Here is a 27,773-nt window from a genome sequence, read left to right as displayed (position 1 = left end):
AAAATGTCCGCTTACAGTCAGTACTAACACACTTAAAAAACAATGGGGTTCGTTTCGATGAACTCTACAGTGTAACACATAACCCCTCAACGTCTGTAGTGTTTTGCTGCAAAAACGACAAGTAATCATTTTAGCTAACTAACAAAATGACTTGGTTTTTTTAGCCTTTAACATTTAACTCACACCGAGTCATTATTAATACGACAGCAAAATACCCTTGGTCACATACAGGTGCCTGTAAGTCTTTAAAGTTTAAAGTAAACAAACTTTTCCCTTACCAGCTTCAGTCTGTGATTTTGCAAATCGTCACACTTCTCCAGGCGCTAGCAGATTGGGCGCGCACTCACTAACGATCCGTGAACTTCAAGATGGCAGCTCCAGCAAAAATCAGAAATCAGCTACACTGGTTTGTGATTGGACGAGACAAAGCTCATTTGAAATTCAAATGAAGACGTTAAATGACCCTGAAGTATTATGAATATTACTAAATTATGAAATTCTGTAAAAAAAAAAAAAAAAATACACCAAAAAACTTTATATTTTGTCAATTAATGAATTAACAATTATTATTTAAAAATAAAGAACTGAGGAATAGCTAGGCTATGTAACAAATTACACTTAACTTTATATTTAATTGTAATATTTAATGTACAATATGCAATACAAATGTTACACCCTAAAATATAAAACTAACTTGATATTATTGATTATTATGATATTATATTGTTTGGCCATGTTCAATGCTATAATTTTTTTAATTAACTGAATTGTATTGCTTTGTTATTACAGTTTCTTTTTCTTTTAAAATCACAGTACTGATGATTTTTTAAACATCTACACTGTAAAATTAACAGTTTTGTTTGGTTCAGTATTTTACAATTGCATTTTTTAATACTTACAAAATATTACTGTAAATTTAACACTATTTCATTGTTTTTCTGTTTACAAAATTTTGATGTCAATATTTTACAAAATTTCACTGTTAATTTCACGGACATTTTTTACAGTGCAGGAGATAGAGGACTCTCCTAACCTCAACAGAGTCAAGAACAACCTCAGAGCTTCAAGAAATGCAACTTCGGCCATCAATTGGAAGCATCCAGGACTTCAGAGGCTCCCCAAGACTCTCGTTCCGATGCAACTATCGTTTCTTCCACTAAACAGAGGTTTTGTGTAAACTATCATAAGCTGTGCTTTCGATTAGAAACTGATGAATAGCTCAGCCTCATCCTCCTTTTCCTGTAGAGTGTAACAGGGTTAACGGTTACTCATTCCTACTAACTCCTAGGGGGCGCTTGAAGGTTAAAACCTCAAGTATTTAACCAGGTAACAGAGTAGAAGTAGTTAGATTAAGATGGGCAGGAGCCCCATAGTGGAGGAGATAGTAGTATCACGCCTAAGAATGGATCATACTGGTTTAAATGCAACATTGTACAAAATAAGAAAACATCCCACTGGGCTATGCAATCACTGTAATGTACAAGAGACAGTAAAACATGTACTATTAGAATGCAAAAATTTTCAGCTGAGTCTGGATGGATGTGAATGTCTTTCACCTTTGTGAAAAGATCACTACAGAAGTTAAATCTGTGTTAATGACACATTTATATAGTAAGCTGCAAACCTTGACCTTTGGTGTTTTATATTGCCAGATGTTGCTAATTTCAAATGAGCCAATGCACACAGCCTTTTTTGTTGCATGCTTGTTGTATTTTTGTACAAAGTGGCGCATGTAAGCATTCATGACCTTAGAGGAATAAATGAAGACATGTTAGTTATGACAGTGGTAAGCTGTTAATGATGTGTAATGTTTCCTTTAGATCAGGGGTCACCAAGTTCGGTCCTGGAGGGCCAGTGTCCTGCCGAGTTTAGCTCCGACTTTAATCAAACACACCTGAAGCAGCTCATCAATGTCTTTCTAGGTATAGTTGAAATGTCCAGGCAGGTGTGTTGAGGCAAGTTTGAGCTAAATTCTGCAGGACACCGGCCCTCCAGGATCAAGTCTGATGACCCTGCTTTAAATGGACACTTTCATTTTTATTTTGAAATTTGGTTGTATGTTTAAACACTAAAAAAATAATGGTAAATTCAAACTTAATTTTACAAGCATAAACAACGCTACTATTATCAATATACATTTTGTACAATTAAAAATATACATTTAAAATAAGTTAAATTGATTAAACTCATTAAAAATAGAGCTCAGCTCAAATTTTCCGAAATGAGTTGTTATTTCTAAAAGGGTCAATCACCTCACTTTCAAAATACTGTGTGGGTGCCGTTCGCTGAATGTCCGAGTAAAACAATTTAAATGGCCCTATTTTTGAGATCAGCACATATAAACCCTTTCCTCTCCAGATTTCTTTGACACCTGTACAAAGACAAACAAAACAATGCAAAGTCCTGTCAAGACAGAATATGAAACACTGGAAAAAGATCGCAATTGAGGTTAATTTTCTATCTTAAATTATGATTTGGTGTCACTCACAATCAGTAAATAAAGATGTTACTATTGTATTATTTTTTATATTCCATTGTCAATTAAAAATATAAGTCAAAATTGTTGTTTAAGTACATACGTGATTCTGTATCTGAAGAGCTGTGCCCTGAGGAAGACAACTCCTGAGGATATTGTAACATGGACCGATGGTGCAGATACAGGTGAGACACCGGCGGTGCAGACATGAAGCCTCAAAGGGTCTACATTTGTTTTTGGGGAATGTTACAGCCCTCTCATCTACCAGGTCGGCACTTTTGTCTTCCAATAAAGTTATAATATATGGGCCAAGAACGTTTGCTTCCAGTTTGCAGCCCTTTCTTTGCTGACTTCTTATATTTTTCCCCCACTTTAAATTTGTTCAGGCCTTTCTTATCTTTGGTTTGTCACCTAATCCTTTCTTGTGAGGCTCTGGTGTTCATATGAGCCTCAGTTAAAGCCTCACCAATAGTCCGTCATTTCCTCAATCGACAATGTGCCCTGCACACTCTTGTCAATCTAAAAAAGTGCACAACAATACTGTTTAAAAGTGCTTCTTACTTATCATTAATGATTATTATTGGAATAATGTAAAAATCTGCAGTTACCTGATAAACGTCAGGTATTTCCGATGGGTAACGGTCCTCTCTTCCAAACATTAAATAGTATGGCGAGATCTTTGTTGTCATCTGCCGTTTAGTTCTAAGCCCAAACATGACAGCATCAAGGTGCTTGTCCCAGTCACTGGGCTTGTCTTTGACAAGCTTGCAAAGGGATCTGCCAATATAATGACATTATTTTTAGTTTCAAAGCAATTAGGAAAGAGCCTTTACATTCAAGCATCTGGTAGACATTTTAAATAACTTAAATAATGTTGGATTCAATGAGTCCATATTCATTATGTGTTTTCTCACATTTCTATCATCATGCTTTACTTGTAGAAATACATAAAATGGCATATGCAGGAAACAGCCAGGGAATTATCATCATGTTCTTTGCAAGGTTCTGGTCAGTGAAGAGAATTAGAATTAAATATTGTTTATACCTCTGCATTGAAGCGTTCATTCTTTCCACAAGGCCATTGGTCTGTGGATGGTATGGTGTGCACAATGACCTTTTAATATTAGGGACTTTGCAGATATGACTGTTCAGCTGCAATTTTATAAGAGAAAACTGTTTATTAAAATTCTCAGGGAAAATAAATATGAAAACAAATATCAATATATGAAAGATGTGTATATTTAAAAAATGTTTCATCATTTCTTATTAGGCTCTACCCTTTTCAAAGATACCAAATGTTTGGATGTTTCATCATTAACCAAAAATCATGGATCAAAAATGTCTGAAATTAATTTAGTAACACTTTTATTGAAATATGATAATATGTATTAATTATTATCTAAATAAGAAAAATTTTAATTGTGTGTCATAAATCAACATCTCAGGAAAAAGTTATGGGATTTCAAATCCAAATATGACTATTTGTTACGAAACAGGACATTTCAGACATGTTACAAGCCTCCCGATGTGTCTAAGGGTGCGCGAGATTGTAACAAAAAAAAAAACTTAAAATAAAATGTCACGTCACGTCAATCCCCTGATCCAGAAAATTAACAAACACGAAGTTGAGCAAAATTATTATTTTTATTATTACAACAGAATAAAGGAAGCAAATCTTCAGGAGAGGGCAAGGCCAACACAACAAACAAAACAGGCTAACTATCAATGCATCTTTTAAATAACCTAAACAAAAGAAAAACAAATAAACAACAGAGTCTTACCTGACTCCCTTACTAACATAAACATAGACAAATTTACAGATATAAAGAAAATGGCACCCTCTCCCTACCGCTTCCAAAAACAAAACATTTATATAAAAATTAAGAATAACTCAAAACAACTTACAAACAAAAGTAAAACAACGTTCACACGCTCCCTCGCCTTTTGCGATTGAACAATTCATTCACAAAAAGATTTACGACCGCACTCGGTCGCACAAGACCACTAAGTAAAGAAACATTCTGGATCAGGACAAAGAGTGTGGCGCGTTGCCGTCAGCAGTTTGGACTTGCTTCTTTGCTGTTTTATATCGCTTGAGTTTCTGCGGCCTTTCACTCACTACTGATGGATGATGCGAATCAGCTGGAAAACGATTAGCAGTCTAAGACAGGGAGAGCGAAAGAGCGAGAGAGAGAGAAAAATGGGAGAGCAAACATGCAACACGTAACATGTCCAACAGTCAACATAACTCTCAAAAATCGCCTTTTTTTAACAATATGTCCACAGGACGTAACAGACATTTCCTCATATGACATCAGGACTAAAAGCATCCTTATCATGCATTTTAGGATAAATAACAAAAAATAGGAAACTAAATTATATTTCAGTATTCAATGAAATAGTATATATTCTAAAAATCTTGTCAATTATTACTCCAATTATTAGACTTCTTTTTTCTTTATATTTTTCAGAAGGAAAATGGTATATTGAACAATTTTGTTATAGTTGACAAGCATCTTTATACAAAGTTTTGTAGAAAAAAAAGAAATCTTGAAAACCTAAAAATGTTTTTGTGGTTTTACAAATCAATTGCTTTTGCCTATGTATGTTCAATCATGTATTCTATTTATTTTATTTATCGAGTCCTGATGTCCTTAACCAAGGGCCTAGCATATATATATATATATATTTGTACATTATTTTTAATGCTCTAAACAATGTAAAGATATAAAACATTTGGTTTTTTTCAAAAACTATTTTCTTGAGTCTTAAGAGGTTAATTTTTAATGTGTCAATATGTGTGACTTACTGAGTTTACAAACTCTTTTTCCTGGTCTGTGAGGACTCTCTTAGGTGCCTCAAACTGATGAACAAATTTTAAAAGGCAATCTGCAACCTCCCTGGCAGACTTTGATTTGAGGGGATAAGCCTGGGGCCACTTGGTCATATAATCAATGATCACACAGATATACTGGTTACCATTGTCTGTCGAAGCCAATTTGCCTATCAGACCCATCCCCACAAGTGTCACGTATCTGGTCTTCCCTGTCATCATGAACTCTTGCACCACACTTCATGGACTTCATTCCCCACAAGCCACTGCACTAATCACTGCATTCACCTGGCCCTTGTTTCTCACTACACTGATTAGTTCTCACAGCTGCACCTCATCACTCTGACTGCATTTAAGCCACTCACACACACAGCCACCTTGCGAAGTCTTATTGTTCCATTTGGTCGTAATTCTAAGCGTTTATCTTAGTGTTGGTTTATCAGTGTATGACTCTGGACTGTGTACCCCGTTGATGATTCCTGCTTCCTGCCATTGCGACCATTGCATGTCTATCGAACTGTTTCCCGGATTACCTACGTTGTTCCTGTTTTCTGGTGATTATTCTTGCCTTTCGACACTTCTCAATAAAGCCTTGCAAATGGATCCGCACGTCAGTCTCCAGACTCCCACTGTTACAGAATACTTCGCCACACTCAAGGATCCAGCGGCTTTATTCGTCAGCAGAACGACCACCCAAGAATGGAGCTATCAGGAAGTCTGTCCGATCCCGTGAGTCTACTCTGCTCCATTTTTCAAGATGGCCGTCCCATCGAGCATTATGTGGAGAAATTCATTGCTTATAGTTACCTGGCACCTTGCGATGAAACTATGCTCAAGGAATGTTTTTGGAGCGGATTGGACACTGAGATCAGTTTGAACTTACCTGAGGAATACCCCAGTTGGACCCTCACACAGTATATAGATTTTGTTTTGCTGTTTTGTGAATCTCCGTTTACTGTGGGTGAGGTAGAGCCTGTTCACAAGATGGCTGCCACGCCAGGGCTACTGCACAAGGTGGCTGCCACCACGCCCAAATTTGCACCCAAGACTTACCAAAGACTAATGTCTAGCGTGGAGGACCCACCGCTGCTGTCGGCTCGAGCAGCTGGTCTCCCAACCAGCCTTCCAGAATCTCCGCTGGTCCCGCCCAGCCTTCCAGAGTCTCCGCTGGTTCCGCCCGGCCTTCCAGAGTCTCCGCTGGTCCCGCCCGGCCTTCCAGAGTCTCCGCTGGTTCCGCCCAGCCTTCCAGAGTCTCCACTGGTCCTGCCCGGCCTTCCAGAGTCTCCGCTGGTCCCGCCCAGCCTTCCAGAGTCTCCAATGGTCCTGCCCGGCCTTCCAGAGTCTCCGCTGGTTCCGCCCGGCCTTCCAGAGTCTCCAATGGTCCTGCCCGGCCTTCCAGAGTCTCCGCTGGTCCTGCCCGGCCTTCCAGAGTCTCCGCTGGTCCTGCCCGGCCTTCCAGAGTCTCCGCTGGTCCTGCCCGGCCTTCCAGAGTCTCCACTGGTCCCGCCCAGCCTTCCAGAGTCTCCGCTGGTTCCGCCCGGCCTTCCAGAGTCTCCGCTGGAGACGCCCAGCCCTCCTGAATCTCCGCTGGGGTCGTCCAGTTCTCCAGAGCCCGCTCCTCAAGAGCGTTGTCCAGAGCCCGCTCCTCAAGACAGCCTTCCAGAGACTCCGCTGGTTCCGCCCAGCCTTCCAGAGACTCCGCTGGTTCCGCCCAGCCTTCCAGAGACTCCGCTGGTTCCGGCCAGCCTTCCAGAGACTCCGCTGGTTCCGCCCAGCCTTCCAGAGACTCCGCTGGTTCTATCCAGTTGTCCTGAGATTCCTGTCTGCCCGGTTCTGGTCAAGGAGGCCATGCATGGACTGTGTGGGTTCCCACCCACCCTCCCTGCTGCTCCAGTTCTGCCACCTCTGTCTGCTGACAGTCCCTCTGCTCACCCACATCCCACCTTCGGTGCAGAGGACTTGCTGTGGGACTGCCAGTCTCCATCGGTGTCCAGACTGAAGCACCCCTCACCATCACCTCCAGTCTCAGAGTCCTGGACTCCACCTCGGCCCTCCGACCCTGCGGCTCCACCCCGGCTCTGTGCTCCCTCGTCTCCGTTGTCGGCCGTCGGCCCACCAGCTCCTCCGGGCTCCATCGTCTCTCCGGCTCCGCCCCGGTCAGTCGTCGCCCCACCTTCGCCTCTGGACTCTACTCCTCCGGCTGCGCCTCGTCACTCCGTCCTGCCGGCTCTGTGGACCTCCTCCCTCCCGTGGGCACAGCCTCGATCCTCTGTCACTCCGGCTCCGCTGTGTACCTCCGGACCTCCATCTCCGCCGGGGTCGCCAGAGCCTTGGGTTCCGCCGTGGCCCTCCGGATCCTCTGTGTCGCCCAGGACCATCGACTCTCCGGTTCCGCCTCGGGCTCCACCGGCTCCACCTCCGTCGGTCGGCCCCATGCAGGAGCCAACCCTTCCTCCACCATGGCTTCTCCCTCCGTCGGCTCCGCCTCATTTCGTGGTTCCAGTACCCCTACATGGACCTGGCCCTCCATCCCTCCCCCTGTTCCGCCTCCGCTCCACCACCCTCCAGGTTGTATAAGGTGGTTAGAGCGTCTGGAAGCCGCTCCTTGTGGAGGGGCTCTGTCACGTATCTGGTCTTCCCTGTCATCATGAACTCTTGCACCACACTTCATGGACTTCATTCCCCACAAGCCACTGCACTAATCACTGCATTCACCTGGCCCTTGTTTCTCACTACACTGATTAGTTCTCACAGCTGCACCTCATCACTCTGACTGCATTTAAGCCACTCACACACACAGCCACCTTGCGAAGTCTTATTGTTCCATTTGGTCGTAATTCTAAGCGTTTATCTCAGTGTTGGTTTATCAGTGTATGACTCTGGACTGTGTACCCCGTTGATGATTCCTGCTTCCTGCCATTGCGACCATTGCATGTCTATCGAACTGTTTCCCGGATTACCTACGTTGTTCCTGTTTTCTGGTGATTATTCTTGCCTGTCAACACTTCTCAATAAAGCCTTGCAAATGGATCCGCACGTCTCTGACTCCTCCCTGTGACAACAAGTTAGAAAGGCTGTGTAACCTAGAGTTAATAAAATAATGTACTGGAATTTGAAGAAGTACTAATTAATATTTTTGGGAATAATCAAACTGTTCCCTAATTAAATCCTAATTGAATGGAAAGGCATACCACAATTGGAGAGATTTCGTTTTGCTCCTTTACCGAAGATCTGCTGGCCTGGCATTGTCCACACTGTGTCTCCTGTGAGCAAAACAGCATAATGTTGGAATTATTTTATCATACTGCTTAACTAGTAATTATGTACATGTTATTACCCAGGTATCTATGTCCTTTGACATGCCAGGCCAGTAATATCTTATAGATATTGCATTTCTGGTTTTCTTCTGTCCCGTGTGAGCACCAATGCTACTTGCATGGAACTCTTCAAAGATTTTGTTAGCCTTTTCTGGCCCACAAACTTTAACTTTGCCCTGTTTGTTAGAGCCTTTATGGCGAATGTAAAACAATTCACCAACTATGAAAAAAGAAAATAGACAGTGACAAATACAATATATATATATATATATATATATATAAATACTTTTCAACATTCTGTCACAGTTATTGCAGGTTGTGGAGAGAAGATGGAGATTGTAGAACCCAGAGTAAATGAATATAAATTTTATTAAAGAAAACATGGAGCAAAATAAACAGAAGTAACGTTATCGACGGACACTGGGGTGTGATTAGACACAGACTTAAATACACAGAAAACAAGGCGTGGTACAAACGAGATAACAGGAAAACGAGGGGGAAGTACAAATATGGGCAAGACTAAACCAACTAATACAAAACCAAAGGGGGGAGAACAAGGACACTAGGAAAGCAGAACAGACAAGACTAAATAATGACACATTCATATTTATTTATTTTTTTGGACATGTTTATTCAATACTAGCAGGATAAATGTACAATGTGCTTTCCAGAAATACAGTCAGTCAACAACCGTTCTTTAGGCCATTGTGACATGAATTTGACCTCCAGTAGACTTCAACAGCAACTCATAAACAATAATAACAAATAATTAAGATAATCCAAAATAAATAAATATACATTTAAAGAGTAAAAGAATGATAAAATAAAAACATAATGCAATCTATAAATATTAATGTTGGTGATTAAATAGCCACTAAGTTAAACAGTCACAACCTCTGTGAAAGCACAAAAACAAAAGATATTTCCTGTATTCATTACCCTAGATATGTCCATTAATATAACCCTATAATGAAGACATGTCGTTTAGGACAAAAAAGAACCCTAAAACACAAAAGAACCAAGACCATTCTTCATGAATTATTGAGAACCACCTGTAGGAGGAGGGATCTGACAACCTAAAAGCCCTAATTGACACACAAAACCGTTTATAAAAAGATCTATAAAAGAAGACCACACATTCTGAAAGCTCTGTATATTACCCATAAGTACAGCTGCCAGTCTCTCATGTGGCAAAACTGCCTTTTATCTTAAGAATAGTGCTAATTTCATATGCAATAAAGTTCCAGAATCTTGAAATGAACTTGCTCCTCCAAAAACAATGAAAGTATGTCCCTAGCTCTGTATGGCACTTAATACAAAGAGCCGGTATAGAAGGATCAGTTTTATCCATTAGAACTAGCGTTATATGCAACCTAGCTTCAGATTTGTTAAAGTTAATTTTGTACCCTGAGATTGCACTAAATTTGTCAAATAATGATAATGTTGCTGGTCTAGATAATTCAGCTCAGCGAAACCATGCCACTTAGATCGAGAGCATCACGTGACTCCCAACATTCATCATTTAAATATGTGTGCAATGTTTAATCATGCATATCCTCACATTGGATAGCATATGTTGAAGCCAAATATAAACCATGCTATATTGAAGAGTAAAGTACAAACACAAAAAGAAGGCCCATTAAGCACTTGCACCTGGCCTGACCTTTACCATAGTACATCCAAAATGTTAACATCGAATTTTAAATCATTTCTAAAAAGACAATTGATCTTTTTTTAAATAACTAAAATAATAATATTTTATTTTATATGACTCTTACCCTGGAGGTCAAAAGTGTTGGCCTTTTTTCTAAAATTACGTTTCTCTGTCTTGGTATACCCATCAGGGTTTGAACGGTTTCTTTTATAATTTAATATTTGATTGTATATGGCAGGATTCATGTGAATGACCTAAATTATACACAATAAACTCACACAATCAAGAGACGTCTGCTCGGTCCCTCTGGGTTTTCCCTTATGAAAACCTTTTTTCAAAATTAAAGTGAATCAACCACTGATTTGAGTCTATTGATTACTTTTTATTGCTTCTTCATTATATTTAAACCATGGCTAATTGCATTAGGTTCATTCTAAAAACGCATCTTTTCTCATAGAAAAGTGTCGACCAAAAACGTACATGTTATTATAATGTAAACTAGAATATGACTACATAGATTATTTACACATTTGCAGTATATATGAGATTAGATTTTAGAGGATTGTTGTACATAATATCTGGGGAATCAAATGGAAACAATAACATATTTAGTAGTAGCAATATAGATGACTTTACATTACATACAATACAATAAAGAAGAATATTGGGTAACACTTTCTATGAAGCCTGTATTTATAATGCATTACAATGACATTCTTAATGCATGCATAATGCCTTATAATCAGCATTATAATATCTTATATAATTTTATAAATAATCATAGCAACAGTTACGATGCACTATAATACTTACCTTTTGTGCTTATAACTTTGATGAGTACAATGCATTATAACACCAGATGAAGACTGCATTTACAATGCATTATAAGGGTTCTTATATGTATGTTCTTATTATGCATTATAATACATAAAGAATGCCCTTATAATGCATTGTAAATGCAGGCTTCATCTGATGTTATAATGGTAAGTATTATAATACATTGTAACTGTTTTTATGATTATTAATTAGATGATACAACAAATCATAATTGTGTTTATAAGGCATTACGTGTGCACTATAATACATTAATAATATCCGTATGAAGGATTATAAATGCAGTCTTCATCTGGTGTTATAATGCATTGTACTCATCAAAGTTATAAACACAAAAGGTAAGTATTATAGTGCATTGTAACTGTTATGATTATTTATAAAATTATATAACATATTATTATTCTGTTTATAAGGCATTATGCATGCATTATAATGCATTAAGAATGTCCTTATAATGCATTATAAATACAGGCTTCATAGAAAGTGTTACCGAATATTGTATATGTAACACACGACACACGATCCATATATATATATATATATATAGATAGATGGATATATACTGTGTGTTTGTGTGGGTTTTTGTGGTTTACAAGGACTTTTGACCTGAATACGCACCAGCATTACAGGGACATTTGGGTTTATGAGGACAGGGACCATGTCCTTATAATTCCGGCAATGTAGAAGCTATTTTCTAAGTCCCAGGAACTCCGTCTCCAATTTTGGCGCCATGTCCTAATATACCACAAAAAAAATAATAAAAGTTGTACATGTGAACTGATGGATCGACAAGATCGTGTGTTATACAAATCTAAACAATTAAGGCAGTAAAATATATGCATATGTTAATACAATACTTGATTGACAATATTTGTTTAAATTTATATAAGAATTGATACTTTTGACTCTTGAAGGCTGGAATGTGAAGTTTATAATTTAAGAAATCTTTTTTGTTTTGTGAAACCTGCATCTGAATTGTAAATCATGCTTTTTACAGTCATTTTATTTATTTATTTATTTTTGTTCAGGTCTTTAAAAAGGTATTCAAATGTCTAGAATTTAAGATAAAATATGCTGCAGATAACCTGGTCTCGCAAAAAAACATAAATCGTTTTTTTTATATATAATTGTCCGGACCTCGGCTGGTGAGCAGGGTTCATTACTGGACCTCGAGCCGTTTCAGTTGAAGACCCCTGGTCTAATTTTTTTTTTTTCATTTCTTTTTCATAATTTGAAATATGTTGTGCAGCTTATAGTGTTACGCAGGAGAAACAACCTGCACTGTATTTTATTTATCAAAGATTTTGTGCAGCTGTTTATTTGTAAACAGGGAGGGAAACCCCCGTGTTTTAATTATATTTTGCTCAAAAACTGTTTAATAAAGTTTTAATAAAGGCTTTGACTCTTAAGTAACCATTTATGGAAAAATACCGGATATATATCCTCCTAAAAATCCCGAGATATGAATTTTTGCCCATATCGCCCAGCCCTATGTCAGAGGCAGTCAACTTCCAGTCAAACCTGGATTAGCACAGGCTAACCCTCGACCAAGACCTCTTCAATGTTTTCACAGGTGTTGCAAATGTCTCGGACATGACATTTCTACAACTCTATGCCACCACCCCTCATTTCCGTGGAGATAAAAGGATACATCCTGTAAGTAGGGTGATTGCCACCTGTGGCATCCACATACCGAAACATGCCAGCAGCCTCCTTCAGGCTGCAAAGGCCTATGTCGACAATATGGCTGACCTCGTTAAGAAAACCATCTGTCGAACGTCAGCGAGGATGGAGGCCGTTTTCCGGCTTAGAAGAAACATTCCTCTACAAATAGAAGCCTGCGACTTCTATAGGCCCTCCGCTCTACACCAACTCCTAGAGCAAACACCCATGCTCATCCCTTTTTGCAACAATGCACATGGGTTGGGACTACGGCACGTTGTCCAGCCTGTGGCAACCCACCTGACCGACACACTTTACACTCTGCTGGCGGAGTGTAAAGGTCGAGGTGGGTTCAACCACAGCTGGACAGCGTTCCAGTATGAACTGGCACTTGAACAGATGTTTTTCGGGAGGCCATATTCTCCACGTTCCGTACAGTTCTCAGTTAGCCTGGAAACGGACTCAAATAATCGGAACAGCCTGTTGAAACGTAGAGGGTTCCTGGGCCTCTCGGCCTCGGGGAGCGCCAGCGTCGGTGAAGATCCTCCTCCTGTTGAAATCTGGATCGCTGACCCAGTCCAACAGATGCGGGTGAGGAGGATCTTCCCACTGACGGACACACTAGATGCTGGTCCTGCAGTGCTTGGAAACGCGCTCATTCAGGGTCTTTTGTGTGACCTGAATGATCGAAATGACAGTTTCCCAGGAAACATTTAAACAGTCGACACTGCCACTCATCTTCAAACTGGTCGGCTGCCGCACAACTGCTGACTTTTGCAAAGATTTGACGGAGCGCAAAGGATTCCAGTACTCCCTTACCTTTGCAAGAGAACTCCAGTTGGCTCAAAATGCAGGTCACGATCTTGTCAATTGTCTTACACTTGGCCTTTCTGGGTTCAAGTTCTTTCCGTCAATAGTCTTTTGGGATGAAAAACGCCACCAAAAAGGCAAAATGGAACAAGATCAACTGCATTGAGCTTTTTCAGCCGCACGAAAAACCATCTACCAAGGCAATGGCTGCAGCACTGAGCGGTGACGTCTGTGCAGCCATAGAGAAGAGAAACTTGTCCTACTCCAGGAACCACTCGAAACCACTCAAAAACACTATAAACCAACACAAACCCTACCAAAACCACCCAAAACCTAACCAAACCACTCAAAAACACTCGAAACCATTCAAAAATCATCAAAAAACACTCAAAAACCACTCAAAAATCACCAAAAACACTCTAAACCAACACAAACCCTACCAAAACCACCCAAAACCTAACCAAACCACTCAAAAACACTCGAAACCATTCAAAAATCACCAAAAACCACTCAAAAACACTCAAAAATCACCAAAAACACTCTAAACCAACACAAACCCTACCAAAACCACCCAAAACCTAACCAAACCACTCAAAATCACTCGAAACCACTCAAAAACCACTCAAAACCACTATAAACCAACACAAACCCTACCAAAACCACCCAAAATCTAACCAAACCACTCAAAAACACTCAAAACCACTCAAAAAACACTCGAAACCACTCATAAAACACTCAAAAACACTTAAAAACCACTCAAAAACACTCTAAACCCAACACAAACCCTACCAAAACCACCCAAAACCTAACCAAACCACTCAAAAACACTCTAAACCAACACAAACCCTACCAAAACCACCCAAAACCTAACCAAACCACTCAAAAACCACTGTATCATCCATACCAGGGTTGGGGCCATTCATGAACTGAATTGAGAATGAATAGTAAATTCAATTCAATTCAATTCAAGTTTATTTGTATAGCGCTTTTTACAATACAAATTGTTGCAGAGCAGCTGTACAAAAGTTTTAGGCTACTACAATATATTTAGTAGCTTATTAGTGGTGAATACTGTATGTTGAGTCGATGTACATATGATATAAATATTAAAATCAGTAACTGTGTAATCAAACAGATGATGAACACTAATTGCAATGGTTATGTGCTGTAATCGACTTGTAGGAAAATTATGTAGTGCTGTATGTTGTTTCAAGGCTGGCATCATCTGCGGTCCTCTGAGGGGTTGGCATCATCTCTTCTTCTGAATCCGGGCTGAATCTTGTGTAAACCCTAGTTACCACGGGATGGAAATCCTGTGACAGAAACAGAGAAATAAAGAAATAATTAGCGTAGCTGCTGTTCCAACTTCCAACCAAACAAAAATGATGTGTTTAGCCCAAATGTGCATTTGATCAGATGTAACTGAAATTACAAGGTTATGAGATACATTATGTGAATGCTTGGCTAAAGAGATGAGTCTTTAATCTAGATTTAAACATAGAGAGTGTGTCTGAACCCCGAACGTTATCAGGAAGGCTATTCCAGAGTTTGGGAGCCAAATGAGAAAAGGCTCTCCCTCCTTTAGTGGACTTTGCTATCCTAGGTACTACTAAAAGTCCAGAGTTTTGCGACCTTAGGGAGCGTGAGGGATTGTAGCGTAGTAGGAGACTAGTTAGGTATGCAGGAGCTAAACCATTAAGGGCCTTATAGGTAAGAAGTAATATTTTGTAAGTGATACGGAACCTAAATTCTAATTCACTTCCTGGAATGGAATTGGAATTGCATGCAGCTGACAGGAAACAGAATTGAAATCAAATAAATTCCACTTGAGTTGCTAAATAAAATAATTTGACGTGATTTGCTTGATAGTTTATAGTACATTAAATATTGTAAATCACATAAACAACAAACATATCAAAGAAACACAAAGTACTGTATGTTTAGTGAGTTAAGCATGATGCCAAATCTCAGGAAATGATGATAATTCGATGCAATAAAAAGTGACTGAAATACATGAATGAACACGACTCATTTGTTTGTGAGTTGAGACATATATTATGTGCTAATCATATCTTGAATGTATAGCACATCCAGAAATTCATTCAATTATTAATTCATAATGTACAGTTCTCATTTTTATTTACTTGCATTTGATCAACTCTATTTCTGACATTACTTGGTGTTTGTAAAGCATCATAAATAAAGTTCAAATGCAATCTCTAAATGCAATCACAAATAAATGCTCAGAAACAGCAATAAACGGAATTCAGTGGCATTTCCCTCAATTGAATTCCACTTCCTGTAACTCCAATTCAATTCCAACTCTGTTTCCTGTAATTCTTGTTGAATTCCAATTCCATTTCCTTCTTTGAATTGTAATTGTTGAGTTCATTCCGGAATTGACCCTAACCCTGGTTCATACATTCATTCATTCAATTTGTTCAAAACGCAGATTCATTCAGAAACGAAACACCTCAGTGATGCTTGGAAATGCACAACAGTTCTGCTAGGGGTTTATACTCCGCTGAGTTTCAACAGAACCCCCTAAGCATGCTGTCAGTTTTTAGGGGTAATTGAGAATGAACGGGGAAAGGCAATGCCTCCATTCCGACATGACTGCTTATGATGGGCTGTGATTGGTTCGTGAATCAGTTTGAATGAACAATATAATGGTGTTAATGGGGAAAACTATTTAAAAAAGTAAGTAAACAACTCCCACACCCAGATAAAACCCCTTTGTTATGAGAAAAGGAGACATGTTGTTTGAACATTAATGTGTGTCGGCAGTTTGTGAACACAACCACCCTACAATCATTTTACAATTGTTTTAATCTTTATAAGTAACATCCCCTTTTTAAAACTTTCTGGGCTTCTTTTCACAGAATCTGAACTGTAAGACACGTGTGCATTCAGTGCTGCAGATTCCCACCCCTAATCTACATGTGCTTCTATGTTTGTGTGAATCGTTTCTAATGCAGCTTCATCCACAGCAGAAGTGAATATAAGGGTTGTTTATGCATCTTTGCAAATGGCCTTTCTTAATAATGTGCTTGTTGGCAAGTTTTGCAGCTAAAGTAAACATTACGGCTCATCAACCCACCAGAGAGGGGCGGGGCAAGCAGAGCTCATTAGCATTTAAACAGAATAGCTTGCTTTAAAAAGATTTTTTTTACACTGCTATTGAGATATTTTGACCAAAGTATGTTATAGACTTCTCATTAAGACCCTAAAGACTTGTGGAAAATTGGGCATCCGACGACCCCTTTAAAAGTTAACCATTGCAAAGAATAGCTGAAGATAAGTTCACAAATAAAATACATTGTCTAAATAGTTTAGTTATTATTTTGGAATAAATGTAAAATGCGTAAAAACACTAACTTCATTAGATTCATTCTTGGCTTTAATAAACAGAATATTGATTACATTGATAAAATAAAAATATCAAATAGGTTTTTTTTCCGGATAGTGTAAGTAATGTTTATTTTAGAGAAGAAAATGTGACTAGGACATTAACTTACATTTGAATTAAAAAACAAAACACTTGGCCTCCCTTAAACACCACTGGTTTATAGTTGTTTTTTTGTAAAACTGTGCAAAAACAATATTGTGTTTAAAATATAACACACTATTAACTTCTTATTTACCGAACTATTATATAAAATCCTGATTTTCAGGACAAAACAGTATGATATAAATATGAGACAAAACTCATACAAGAGCATTTTGTTGCCCTAATAGCTTGAATTTTAGGGCCTAACTGGATTTATTTATTTTACACTTAATAAAACGGGCAGCTCGGGTAAGGAGAAAGACAAGTTCCCCTGGTATGATGACCTCGATAAAATACTCGGGACAAAACTCTAAGTTTTTGTGATACACAAGGAGAATATATAACATATAGAGGATCTCTTTTTGGGGCATACGTACATACATTGTACTTAATTCACAATATGGCATGCCATGTTCATGTATCTAACAGTTGAAGTTACATTTGTCTGAAGTATTTTTATTGTATTTTCAAACAATCTACTAGACAGTACTGTTGAAAAATTACATTTTACTGTCTAAATGCATTTGTTCAGCTGTGTCAAGTTTACATTTGTTACAAATAAAACAGTATTTTAAAGCCAAAGTGTTTCCATGTTAAATATGACACTCATTTCAGTGGTGGTTCCTATATTATATGAATAACTGAAGATGAACTCACACCTTATCTGATTTATTAACACTGAACACAGTATTTGTAGGCTTCGGTCATTCATGCTGTATTAAAGTGCATTTCTAATGTGTTGCTGCATTTGCCATTAAACATTGTACACTTTAAATAAGTTTGTTACTTTGAATAAAGTACTAAATGCACTAACATAGGCCTGCGATCTGGACAGATATTAAACTGTTTAATGAAGCATAGGCAGGTTACCACACCACATCACTTTCATTTACTTTCCAAGCCCTGTTCTCTCAAATTCAGGAACCCAACCCATCCATTGGAATTTCCCGCATTTTAATTCTGACCAATCGAAAAGCAGTTTAGGAAATACCTTCAATAACATCTGGCCAATGGGTGATGTGGATTTAGTCACATGACTGCATTTCTGTTTGTATCAAATGGTCCGGACCACAGCAAACGTGTGAAACGGACCCAAAACGGCAGAAAGACGCTACAATGAATCATTCGTTAACCTTGGACCAAATGAACCGATCCACAGATGTGAAAGCACCCTTAAATGATCAGACTATCAACACTATCATATTATATTAGGTAAAATAATAAAACATGTTTGGAAACCCTTTAAATCACACTGAGATTATATATTTGTACTCAGATATACACTTAGATTTGTATGTATTTGTTAATCACTGATTTTAAGTTTTTAATATACTAGTATAAATGGTTTCCACACCCTGAACACATTAAAAGTACAGTGTTTTAGACAGAATCTCGCACTCTTTCATTTGTAGTTCTTAATATTGTCAACACTTGTTTAAATATGCGCTTCACCAAGAAGAAATCAGCTCTGAACTCCTCAGTCATTTGTGTGTTTCAGAAGGACTTTTATTTTGGCGTGTCGCGGTGACGTCATCAGAGCGCGCCGCTCTCCTGCGTCTGTTGTGGTGCCGCTGAGGTTTGTGTTTTTAACCATTTCAAGAGTTTAAATCGATCCAACAGCTTCATAGTTTAGACAAGCTTAGTTATAGCTGAAGTAAACATTGTGCTACTGTGTCTGACTCTGATAAAGGCTGTTTTAGTGAGGAAAGCTCGTTTCTAAACATGACTTAAACGTCCTTGTTGAACTATTGGCTGATCCTGGTTTATTCTCAACCCTTTCTGTGATGATAATAGTAATAATTATAGTTATGATCGCCAGGGACTATTGTACTGCGTTTATGATATATGTTTCACCTTGGTTTAATATTGTAGCTGTAAAATTAGTTATATAATGTGTTCTGACTGCTTTAACTATTAAAAATGATTTAAGATATGGAAAACTGTTTATGTAAAATTAGATTAATCATCACTCTGAAACATTTCAATCATTTTATGACCATAAAACACAAAATAGAAACATATCAAACAAAAAGAAACGTCCATGAAAAGATATATTTATTAGAATTTGGGCACTTTTTTGTAGAGGTGCTACTTTATTAAAATGTTGAGGCCTGACCAGAACACAGCATACAGACTGAGGATATTAATGACGAGAATGGACTATAAATGCTGTTTTAATGTCCACAGCGCTGACCGCTTTACCTGTTTTAGTTTGTGCATTAATATCACTCACTGCTTTGAGCATCTGTTCAGTTCAGGACTGACTTCCCTCTCAGTTTAGCACAAAACTAAAGGAACAAATGGCATTACATCCAGAATTTTAAATCATAACATGTCTATTTATCAGCTAAATTAATATTTGAGTCTGGATCCCTGTTCAGGGCACTTACTAGAATGATTGATTGGTTAGAAATGTCCAGATGGCCTGTGTTTGCTGTGTTGGGTGTGTGTTTGTTTCATGATTCCTTAAATACGGGACAACTCTATTATACAGACAGATTGGCTACTCTAGTACCAGATGTACTACATAAATGCTGTTTGTTAGTGTCTAATCGGGTCATTTAAGACCTTTAACTCTGACTGTGCTGAGACCAGCCACAGATTTAGTTTAGCTTTGCTTTCTGTTCTTCATCTTAAACAGGACAAACACACAGAGAGAGAGAGAAACTCCTGCTGGAGCGACGTTCATGAAGATGGAGATTATTAAAGAAGAGACTGAAGACATCAGGATTGAAGAGGTGTTAAGTCTGAAACATGAAGATCAAACAAACACTGCGTTTATTAAAGAGGAGAGAGAAGATATAAAGATTGAAGAAGTGTTCAGTCTGAAACAAGAAGATCCTGAGGATCAAACAGGTCGGTTTTCATTCTGAATGTTAAAGGAGTAGTTGACTTTCATAACATCAAAGCACAGATAATGTAGTCACCCCCTTGTCATCCAAGATGTTCATGTCTTTGTTTTTGAGGATTTCTCTCTTTATAATGGATATGGATGGAGCCCCGAAGTTTGAACTTCCCAAATGCAGTTTAAATGCAGCTTCAAAAGACTCTAAACGATCTCAGTCGAGGAGGAAGGGTCTTATCTAGAGAAACCATCCGTTGTATTCTAAACAAATTGACTATTTATATACTTTTTAACCTCAAATGCTGGTCTTGTCTCATCTCTGTCTGTGTGATTCTGGTAAATACAGTTAGGGTACGTCTAAAAACTCCCATCTCGTTTATGTCTTCAACGTCAAAATCATCCTATAATGCTGTTTTTACCTTTTTTTGTAAAGGGCGTTTGAGTTTCTTTGTATGTTCACTTTGTAAACACTGTGTCGGTACTTTTGCAGCGATCTAAAGCGATTTTGAAGTTAGGGAAGAAAACGAGATGGGAGTTTTTAGACGTACCCTAACTGTATTTACCCCAATCACACACAGAGATGAGACAAGACCAGCATTTGAGGTTAAAAAGTAGATCAATTGTCAATTTGTTTGGAAAATAACGGATGGTTTCTCTAGATAAGAGCCTTCCTCCTCGGCTGGGATCGTTTAGAGTCTTTTGAAGCTGCATTTAAACTGCATTTGGGAAGTTCAAACTATTATAAACCATTATAAAGAGAGAAATCCTCAAATGCTTTCCTCAAAAAAACAATTTCTTCACGACTGAGAAAAGACAGACATGAACATCTTGGATGACAAGGGGGTGACTACATTATCTGTGCATTGCTGTTCTGAAAGTGAACTAATCCTTTAATTAAAGTGTTTAATAAACGACTTAATAAACTTAGTGACTTAATAAACAATCTTAAATCCTAAGTGACCGTAAAGAACAGGGAGAATCGCATTTGATTCATTGATATAAATCACTTGCAGATTATATTTTGTAGCTTGAATACAGATTAAACTATATTCAGTTTATAGTTCATGTATTTACAGATTATTTGAAGACTTCATGTTAGGACTGTTATAAATTCACTCTTTTTCAAAGCCTAATAAAGGTTTAAAATCATGGCTTTAATGGTGAATGGCTATAATCAATATTAGGGCAAATATATTGGAGACAGTAGTGGTATTAACTGATGATACTGGGCTTCATTAACAACAGGCACCTTGGGGAAAATATGTCTGAGAACACATTTAGATCTACATAAAAATGACTAATTTTAGAAAAATGTGATTTAAATTAAATACATAAAGGATATTAGTATTACTGGCGTTACTTATTTGAAGAAATAACTCAGATATTTTCTTGTCAATTAAAAACTAATGCATTACTTTACTAGTTACTAAGAAAAAGTAATATTATTATAACTTGTGTTACTTGGCAGACTTCATCTCTTAAGCCACAAAAAGAAGAAAGAAAGCAAGCAGTGGTGTAGGATAGATTTCTAAAATGTTAATTCAGCCTCATTACCTTTTCTCTCTGACACATTCATGATTATTAGCTTGTGCCGGTGTGCTGTGGCAAGCCTTATGCCTGTTATCAGCGCTTATGAAGCTATATAGGCAGTTATAATCATATTAATGATTTAGATGGATTATTAATACTATTCAAATATAATCATTTTAACTTATTTACTTTAAATTTGTGGTATTCAGGACAAAACAGCACTCGCTTGATATTGCTCTCAATGCTTGTGTGATATCAAATATTTTATATGCCAAATTTAAAAGAATGGCACAATCTAGTAAAAAATGGTAAAAATTTAAAATGTGAAGCCTTTCCGATAGAATGAATGCCTATTAGCAAATATTGCATCATTTTATAGTCAAATGGCCCTGGGTTCAAAAATTGCAGTTTTAATGGGTTTCAATCTGGATATTTTTGTCCTTAAGATCCTGAGTCTGAGTGTTTTTTGTACGGAGGGTAAAATAGATTTTTTTGAAGGAAATGAGGGTGAAATATAAAAATTTCAATAAAAATACACACCTCAGCCAAGATTTATGCAGTTGGCATTAACTTGTAACAAAAAACAGAACTGAAATGGACAAAAATGTCCATAAGGTCGCACCAGGGTTAATACTTTTATCTTGATTTTGAAGTCTGTTACTTTAAGCCAGGGACCAATCAGAGTCCTGCAGAGTTGTGGTGGAACTATGACGTCACTCAGCCAATCAGCTGCTGGCGCCGCACTGGCTCCACCCACAAAGAGGCAATAGGATTTTTCCATAGGCTTTTGGATTATTATTTTTAAAAAAATCTGCGTTCAGCCATTGTTTGTGACATTAACACGTTTTGTCCATCAAGATAATCCTCACTCACAAATATAACTTGATGAATTTTGAAGCCTAAATATAAAAGCCAGAACTAAAGAGCTATAAGCGTGTTTCCCACAACGTATTTTTAGAAACATGTTCAGTATAAAGGATTTAATCTGTGGGTGAATTTTATTCCATGTTACAGTAACCTTTTCATATAAAACTGGAATAAATTCTAAACTAGAGCCAACATAAAACTGAAATGAAACAGTAAGTTCATTATTATTGAATAAAGTACCACGTTCCAGCCATCGTTTTGTTCGAGTGGTTTCACAAAATGTTATTTTATCCGTGCTTCTAGAAAATCCTCAGTCTTTCTTCTTTCTAACCGCTTCATGTGGCCGTAAACATATAATTTAAACGTGGCTTCAAGCTCTATTCATCCGTAAAGTTTCACCGCGACCACAAAAACCCTGTAATCATAATGTTTGCACAGAATAATAGTCAAATTAATTAACCTCATGGTATGAACTCAGAGTCTCTGCTGGTTACATCGGTAATAAAACCAGAATCTTACATACAAATCTATTAGTTGCATTTCAGGGCAAAGCAAAACAAACAAACCAACAAAAAACACTGTCTAAAGATAATATAAAACACGGGGAACTAACTCGGTTTGGTTATTCTACAATTAATTGCACTACAAATTGTACTACATTTAGAAAACACTATAAATTAACGTTGATGACGTTCAATGTCTCCGACAGCGGCTGTAGTCCCATTAAGCACCTTGTTAGCAACTGTGTTTTAAGAAACGTAACAGTTTAAAAAAAAAAATCATGAGTGGGGTGTAACTGGTGTGTTTTATGTCTCACAATAAAACGTGAAAGTATCTTGAGCTTATGTTAACCACGGACCTTATTTAAGGGATTCAACCAAAATCCCATTCAAAAAATCCATTGACTTTGGGACGATGGAACCGGAAGTGCTAAAATGCTAACTCGTTTCTGGGTTTTTGCCTACAAAGGGACGTCATAGCTCCCCTACTCTGTATATAGCTAATCAAGGTCTTACAAGGTATACTAGAAGCTTGCTGGCAGGTGTGTTGAGGCAAGTTGGAGCTAAACTCTGGTGACCCCTGCTTTTAGCCACTAAACTGCCATTAACTTGTATTTGTCTTTTTTAGCTTTAGACCCGATGGCAGTGAAAGAAGAGAAGCAAGAACTGAAAAAAATAGAAGAGAATGATTTCATGACTGTGGAGAAATCAGTCGAGGCTGAAACTTCATCACCACAAAAAAAAGCTCAGAAGACCAAATCTAACCGTCGCTTCACCTGCCATCAATGTGGGAAGAGTTTCAATCTAAAACATAACCTTAAAACCCACATGAAAGTTCACACTGGAGTGAAACCATTCACATGTGATCAGTGTGGAAAGAGTTTCAGACATAAAATAACCCTCAGTTCCCACGAGAAGAGAGAGCACTCAGGAGAGAACACTGTCTCATGCCATCGATGTGGAGAGAGTTTCAGCTGTACAGCGAGTCTCAAAGCTCATAAGACACTCCACGCTGGAGAGAAGCCTTTTATCTGCGATCGCTGTGGGAAGAGCTTCACACGTAAAGCCCTCCTCGATTACCACATGAGAACCCACACCGGAGAGAAGCCTTTCACCTGCCAAATGTGTGGCAAGAGCTTCTCAAACAAAGGAAGTCTTAAGTCACACTTGAGGATCCACACGGATGAGAAGCCGTTTGCGTGTGACCAGTGTGGACAGAGTTTCAGATATAAAATATACCTTAATGCCCACATGAAGACTCACACCGGAGAGAGTCCTTACACCTGCACGCTGTGTGGGAAGAGCGTCTCCAATAAATCAGCCCTCGATGCCCACATGAGATGTCACACCGGAGAGAAGCCCTTCACCTGCGAACTGTGTGGGAAGAGCTTCTCTCAGAAAGGAAATCTCAAGGCTCACATGGAGACTCATACAGGAGTGAAGCCGTTCAAGTGTGCTCAGTGTGGGAGGTGTTTTGCACACGCAGCAACCCTTACGAAACACATGAGGCTTCACTCCAGAGAGAACTGTTTTTTTACTTGTAATCGGTGTGGACAGATATTCCCAGACAAGAGACGCCTTCAATGGCATGAGAAAAGTCACTCTCGAGAGACGGCTTTCACGTGCCAGGACTGCGGGAAGAGTTTCAGAGTGAAAGGAAACCTCAGGGTTCACATGAGAGTCCACACTGGAGAGAAACCTTTCACCTGCTCTCAGTGCGGAAGGAGTTTCAGTCAGAACGCAAGCCTTCAGCTTCATATGAGGATTCACACCGGAGAGAGACCCTTCACCTGTCCTCAGTGTGACAAGAGCTTCAAATATAAGAGTGACCTGAAACAGCATTTGAAAACTCGCTGTAAAAAGAGGCTTCGAATAAGTAGCAGTTCGTAATATCCTCCAACTGGATGAAATAAAAGTCTGAAGCTAACAATAAAGGACAGATCAGAACTGACAGGAAGTGAAGTGGGAGAGATATAAGGGACGGGATCGGGAAAGGTCCTGGAGTCCGGATTCGAACACAGGACTCCCGGAGAGTGATAACGCTGCATGTCTATTCTAGGCGTTACAATGCCAGCTGTACACAAAGGGTTAAAGGATAACTGTTGCCAAAATGCAACCTGGGCTGTTTTTTTTTTTACTGTAAATGAGACAAACTTATATCTAAAAGCATAATTAGGACAAACGAGCCGTTTTTGAGATTGACTATGATTTAGTTTTGTGGTCAATGGCCGGTGAATGGGAGAACTAGGGGCATAACTTTGAGTGCATCAAAATCCATATTTTTACAACACTAAGAAGACTCGACACACCATGAAACTTTGCTGGAAGTATGGTCTGGGTCTCTACACATGAACTCCAGCATTGAGAACATTGTTTGTGAACACAGAGTTTACTAAAAAGAAAGGTTTTGAACAACTCACTTTCACTGTTTGAGTTTCGTCTTGCCAGTCAAGAAGTGTCCATCTCTGAATGCGACGTAATAGTGAAGAGAGTAAAGATGGATAGCTCCTAAAGCATATTTCCATATAAATGCACGGCTAATTCGTTGTTTTGTCGCAAGTGAAAAACAATATTAACCTTCTAGTTGTAAAAAGAGCCTCATATAAGAAACATTAATATATAAGAATCTCGCATTCGGAGATGGACACTTCTTGACTGGAAAGACGGAGACTCAAACAGTGAAAGTGAGTTGTTCAAAACCTTTCTTTTTAGTAAACTCTGTGTTCACAAACAATGTTCTCAATGCTGGAGTTCATGTGTAGAGACCCAGACCATACTTCCAGCAAAGTTTCATGGTGTGTCGAGTCTTCTTAGTGTCGTAAAAATATAGATTTGTGATGCGCTCAAAGATATGCCCATGAGTTCTCCCATTCACCGGCCATTGACCACAAAACTAAATCATAGTCAATCTCAAAAACAGCTCGTTTGTCGTAATTATGCTTTTAGATATAAGTTTGTCTCGTTTACAGTAAAAAAAAACAGCCCAGGTTGCATTTTGGCAACAGTTATCCTTTAAGGCTATAAAGTAGGTCAATTCCAATGTTGCAAAGACAGTCTGCGATTCTGAAGTAAGTTTTCATATTTACAGAATTCAGTACTGACTATTCAAAGGCAAGTGTAGAGTAGTGCTTGTTGTTTACGCAGCGTAACAAGATGCAATGTAAAAAGACAGCATGAGTCATTATAATCAGTAGTTATGTCCTCACTTGTGGCGATTAAGAAAAAAAGGAGCTTTAAGCCACATCTTGGTTTTGTTTACGAGGATGGAGGAGCATTTCAATTAACGGCGGAAGCAAAGAGGATATAAAAGTGGGTTTGTACCTGAGAGAGGTTTGAAGTTGTGGGAGTGATTGTTCGGATTACTGTACGAAGGGGAGAGACGGCCGCTTGTGAGCTGATGCTTCCTGTGAGCGATGTCTGGTGCTCAGACTCAACTTCACTGCGTTGCACATCCTGATCATCTGGTTTTATTAAAGCTGAAGACAAGTAAGGGCTGCTTAATCCACCGAAACGGTGCCTGACGGCAACCCCCTCTAGATCCCTTCATAAACTAAAAACTTGGTGACGCGGCGATTTCTACAGGGATTTTTCTTTTCTTTTCAACCTTGAACTGCATTGCTGAACATTTGTTTTTGTTTTTTTCCTGCTCTTGAAGTTTTTTTTGTTGTTGTTTTTTGGACATTGTAAAATAAAACTTTTTTTTGCTAACAGTTTTTTCTGACAAATATTTTTTTTGCTATCCTGGGAAAAATAACATCTTTGTCAGGAAATTCCTGGCTGGTGCCCGAAAAAAAAAAAAAAAAAAAAAATCTTTTAAAGACTTTAGTGCTAGTGCGGTCACCACCGTTACACACTTTATGCAACAAATGCCTCATTATTGTTTCTGTCTTGTCGCACCAAGAAACGGCATCACAACATGATAAGGGGCGTAACATTTCCTTCACACGCTTGAGGTATTCGGCCAATCACAATGCACCGGATAGCTGGCCAATCAAAGAACACCTCGGTTTCCATCAGCGATGAGTTTAGTAAAAATCGAAGCGTTTCAGAAAGGCAGGGCAGAGAGGACCAACAATAATGTACAGTATGTGGAAAATATGTTTTTGGAACCTCAAACTGCATAAACTGCATGACAACAAATACACAAAATAATGCTCTTTTTAGCAACATCATTTTTGTGCTGTTGCCTTTATACCCCACTACAATGGATTTGAAATAAAACAATCAAGATGTGATTGAAGTTCAGACTTTTAGCTTTATTTTAGGACATGCGATTGTCGTGCACATCTCGTCAGTAAAGCCAGTTCTGTGATTAGTAGTACATTTCCATCACATGCATTCAGAAGGAGTGGCATTAAATACACAGAACCAGGGGCAGAGTTGAAAACGGAGGCGTCAAGTCGGACACTTCTGCTCACTCTGTGTTTGCGTACTCTATGACAGATGAACTGAATTAACAGCAATATTTGTCAAATACATAGACATTTCAGAAACGCTTTCATGAGGGAAAAACACTTACATACTGCTTAATACAGCGCCATCTGTTCAAGCATAAAGTTCAACATAATCATATGCTATTTAAATGCTAATAAAGTGGGGGTATATAATATATATATAAGTGGGAAGAATCCCGGAAGTAAACAACAACATGCCCTGGACTACAAACCTCCAGCTGTTGCCACGATTTTCCATGATGTTGAAACATGGGGCGATGAGGGCTGTCGTATTCCCCGAAATGTGCTCTTAAAAGGCTACAGCAACTGAATAGAGGATTACATCACCGATATTGAAGGTATGGTAAACTTTAATTTACACAAAGCCAAACATGCTAACAAGACACAACTTCCTTCGCATTCGTGTTTTAATTTTAAAGGACATTTTATGCCAAAGTTCGT

At 38.5% G+C, this 27,773-nt stretch overlaps 1 protein-coding gene across 1 annotated transcript; it reads left to right on the top strand.

Moving 5' to 3' along the window:
* Window positions 1–19,208: 19,208 nt before the first annotated feature.
* Window positions 19,209–26,685, top strand: LOC141340906 (uncharacterized). The gene is made up of 2 exons (XM_073846021.1): window positions 19,209–19,992; window positions 23,507–26,685. The coding sequence occupies exons 1-2, from the start codon at window positions 19,824–19,826 to the stop codon at window positions 24,766–24,768; spliced, it is 1,431 nt and encodes a 476-aa protein (XP_073702122.1). The 5' UTR covers window positions 19,209–19,823; the 3' UTR covers window positions 24,769–26,685.
* Window positions 26,686–27,773: the final 1,088 nt, after the last annotated feature.

The sequence above is a fragment of the Garra rufa genome, chromosome 8 (genome assembly GCF_049309525.1).
Source record: "Garra rufa chromosome 8, GarRuf1.0, whole genome shotgun sequence".
Lineage (NCBI taxonomy): Eukaryota > Metazoa > Chordata > Actinopteri > Cypriniformes > Cyprinidae > Garra > Garra rufa.
The sequence above is the reverse complement of the archived record's forward strand: the minus strand, read 5'-3'. Positions and strand labels throughout refer to the sequence as shown.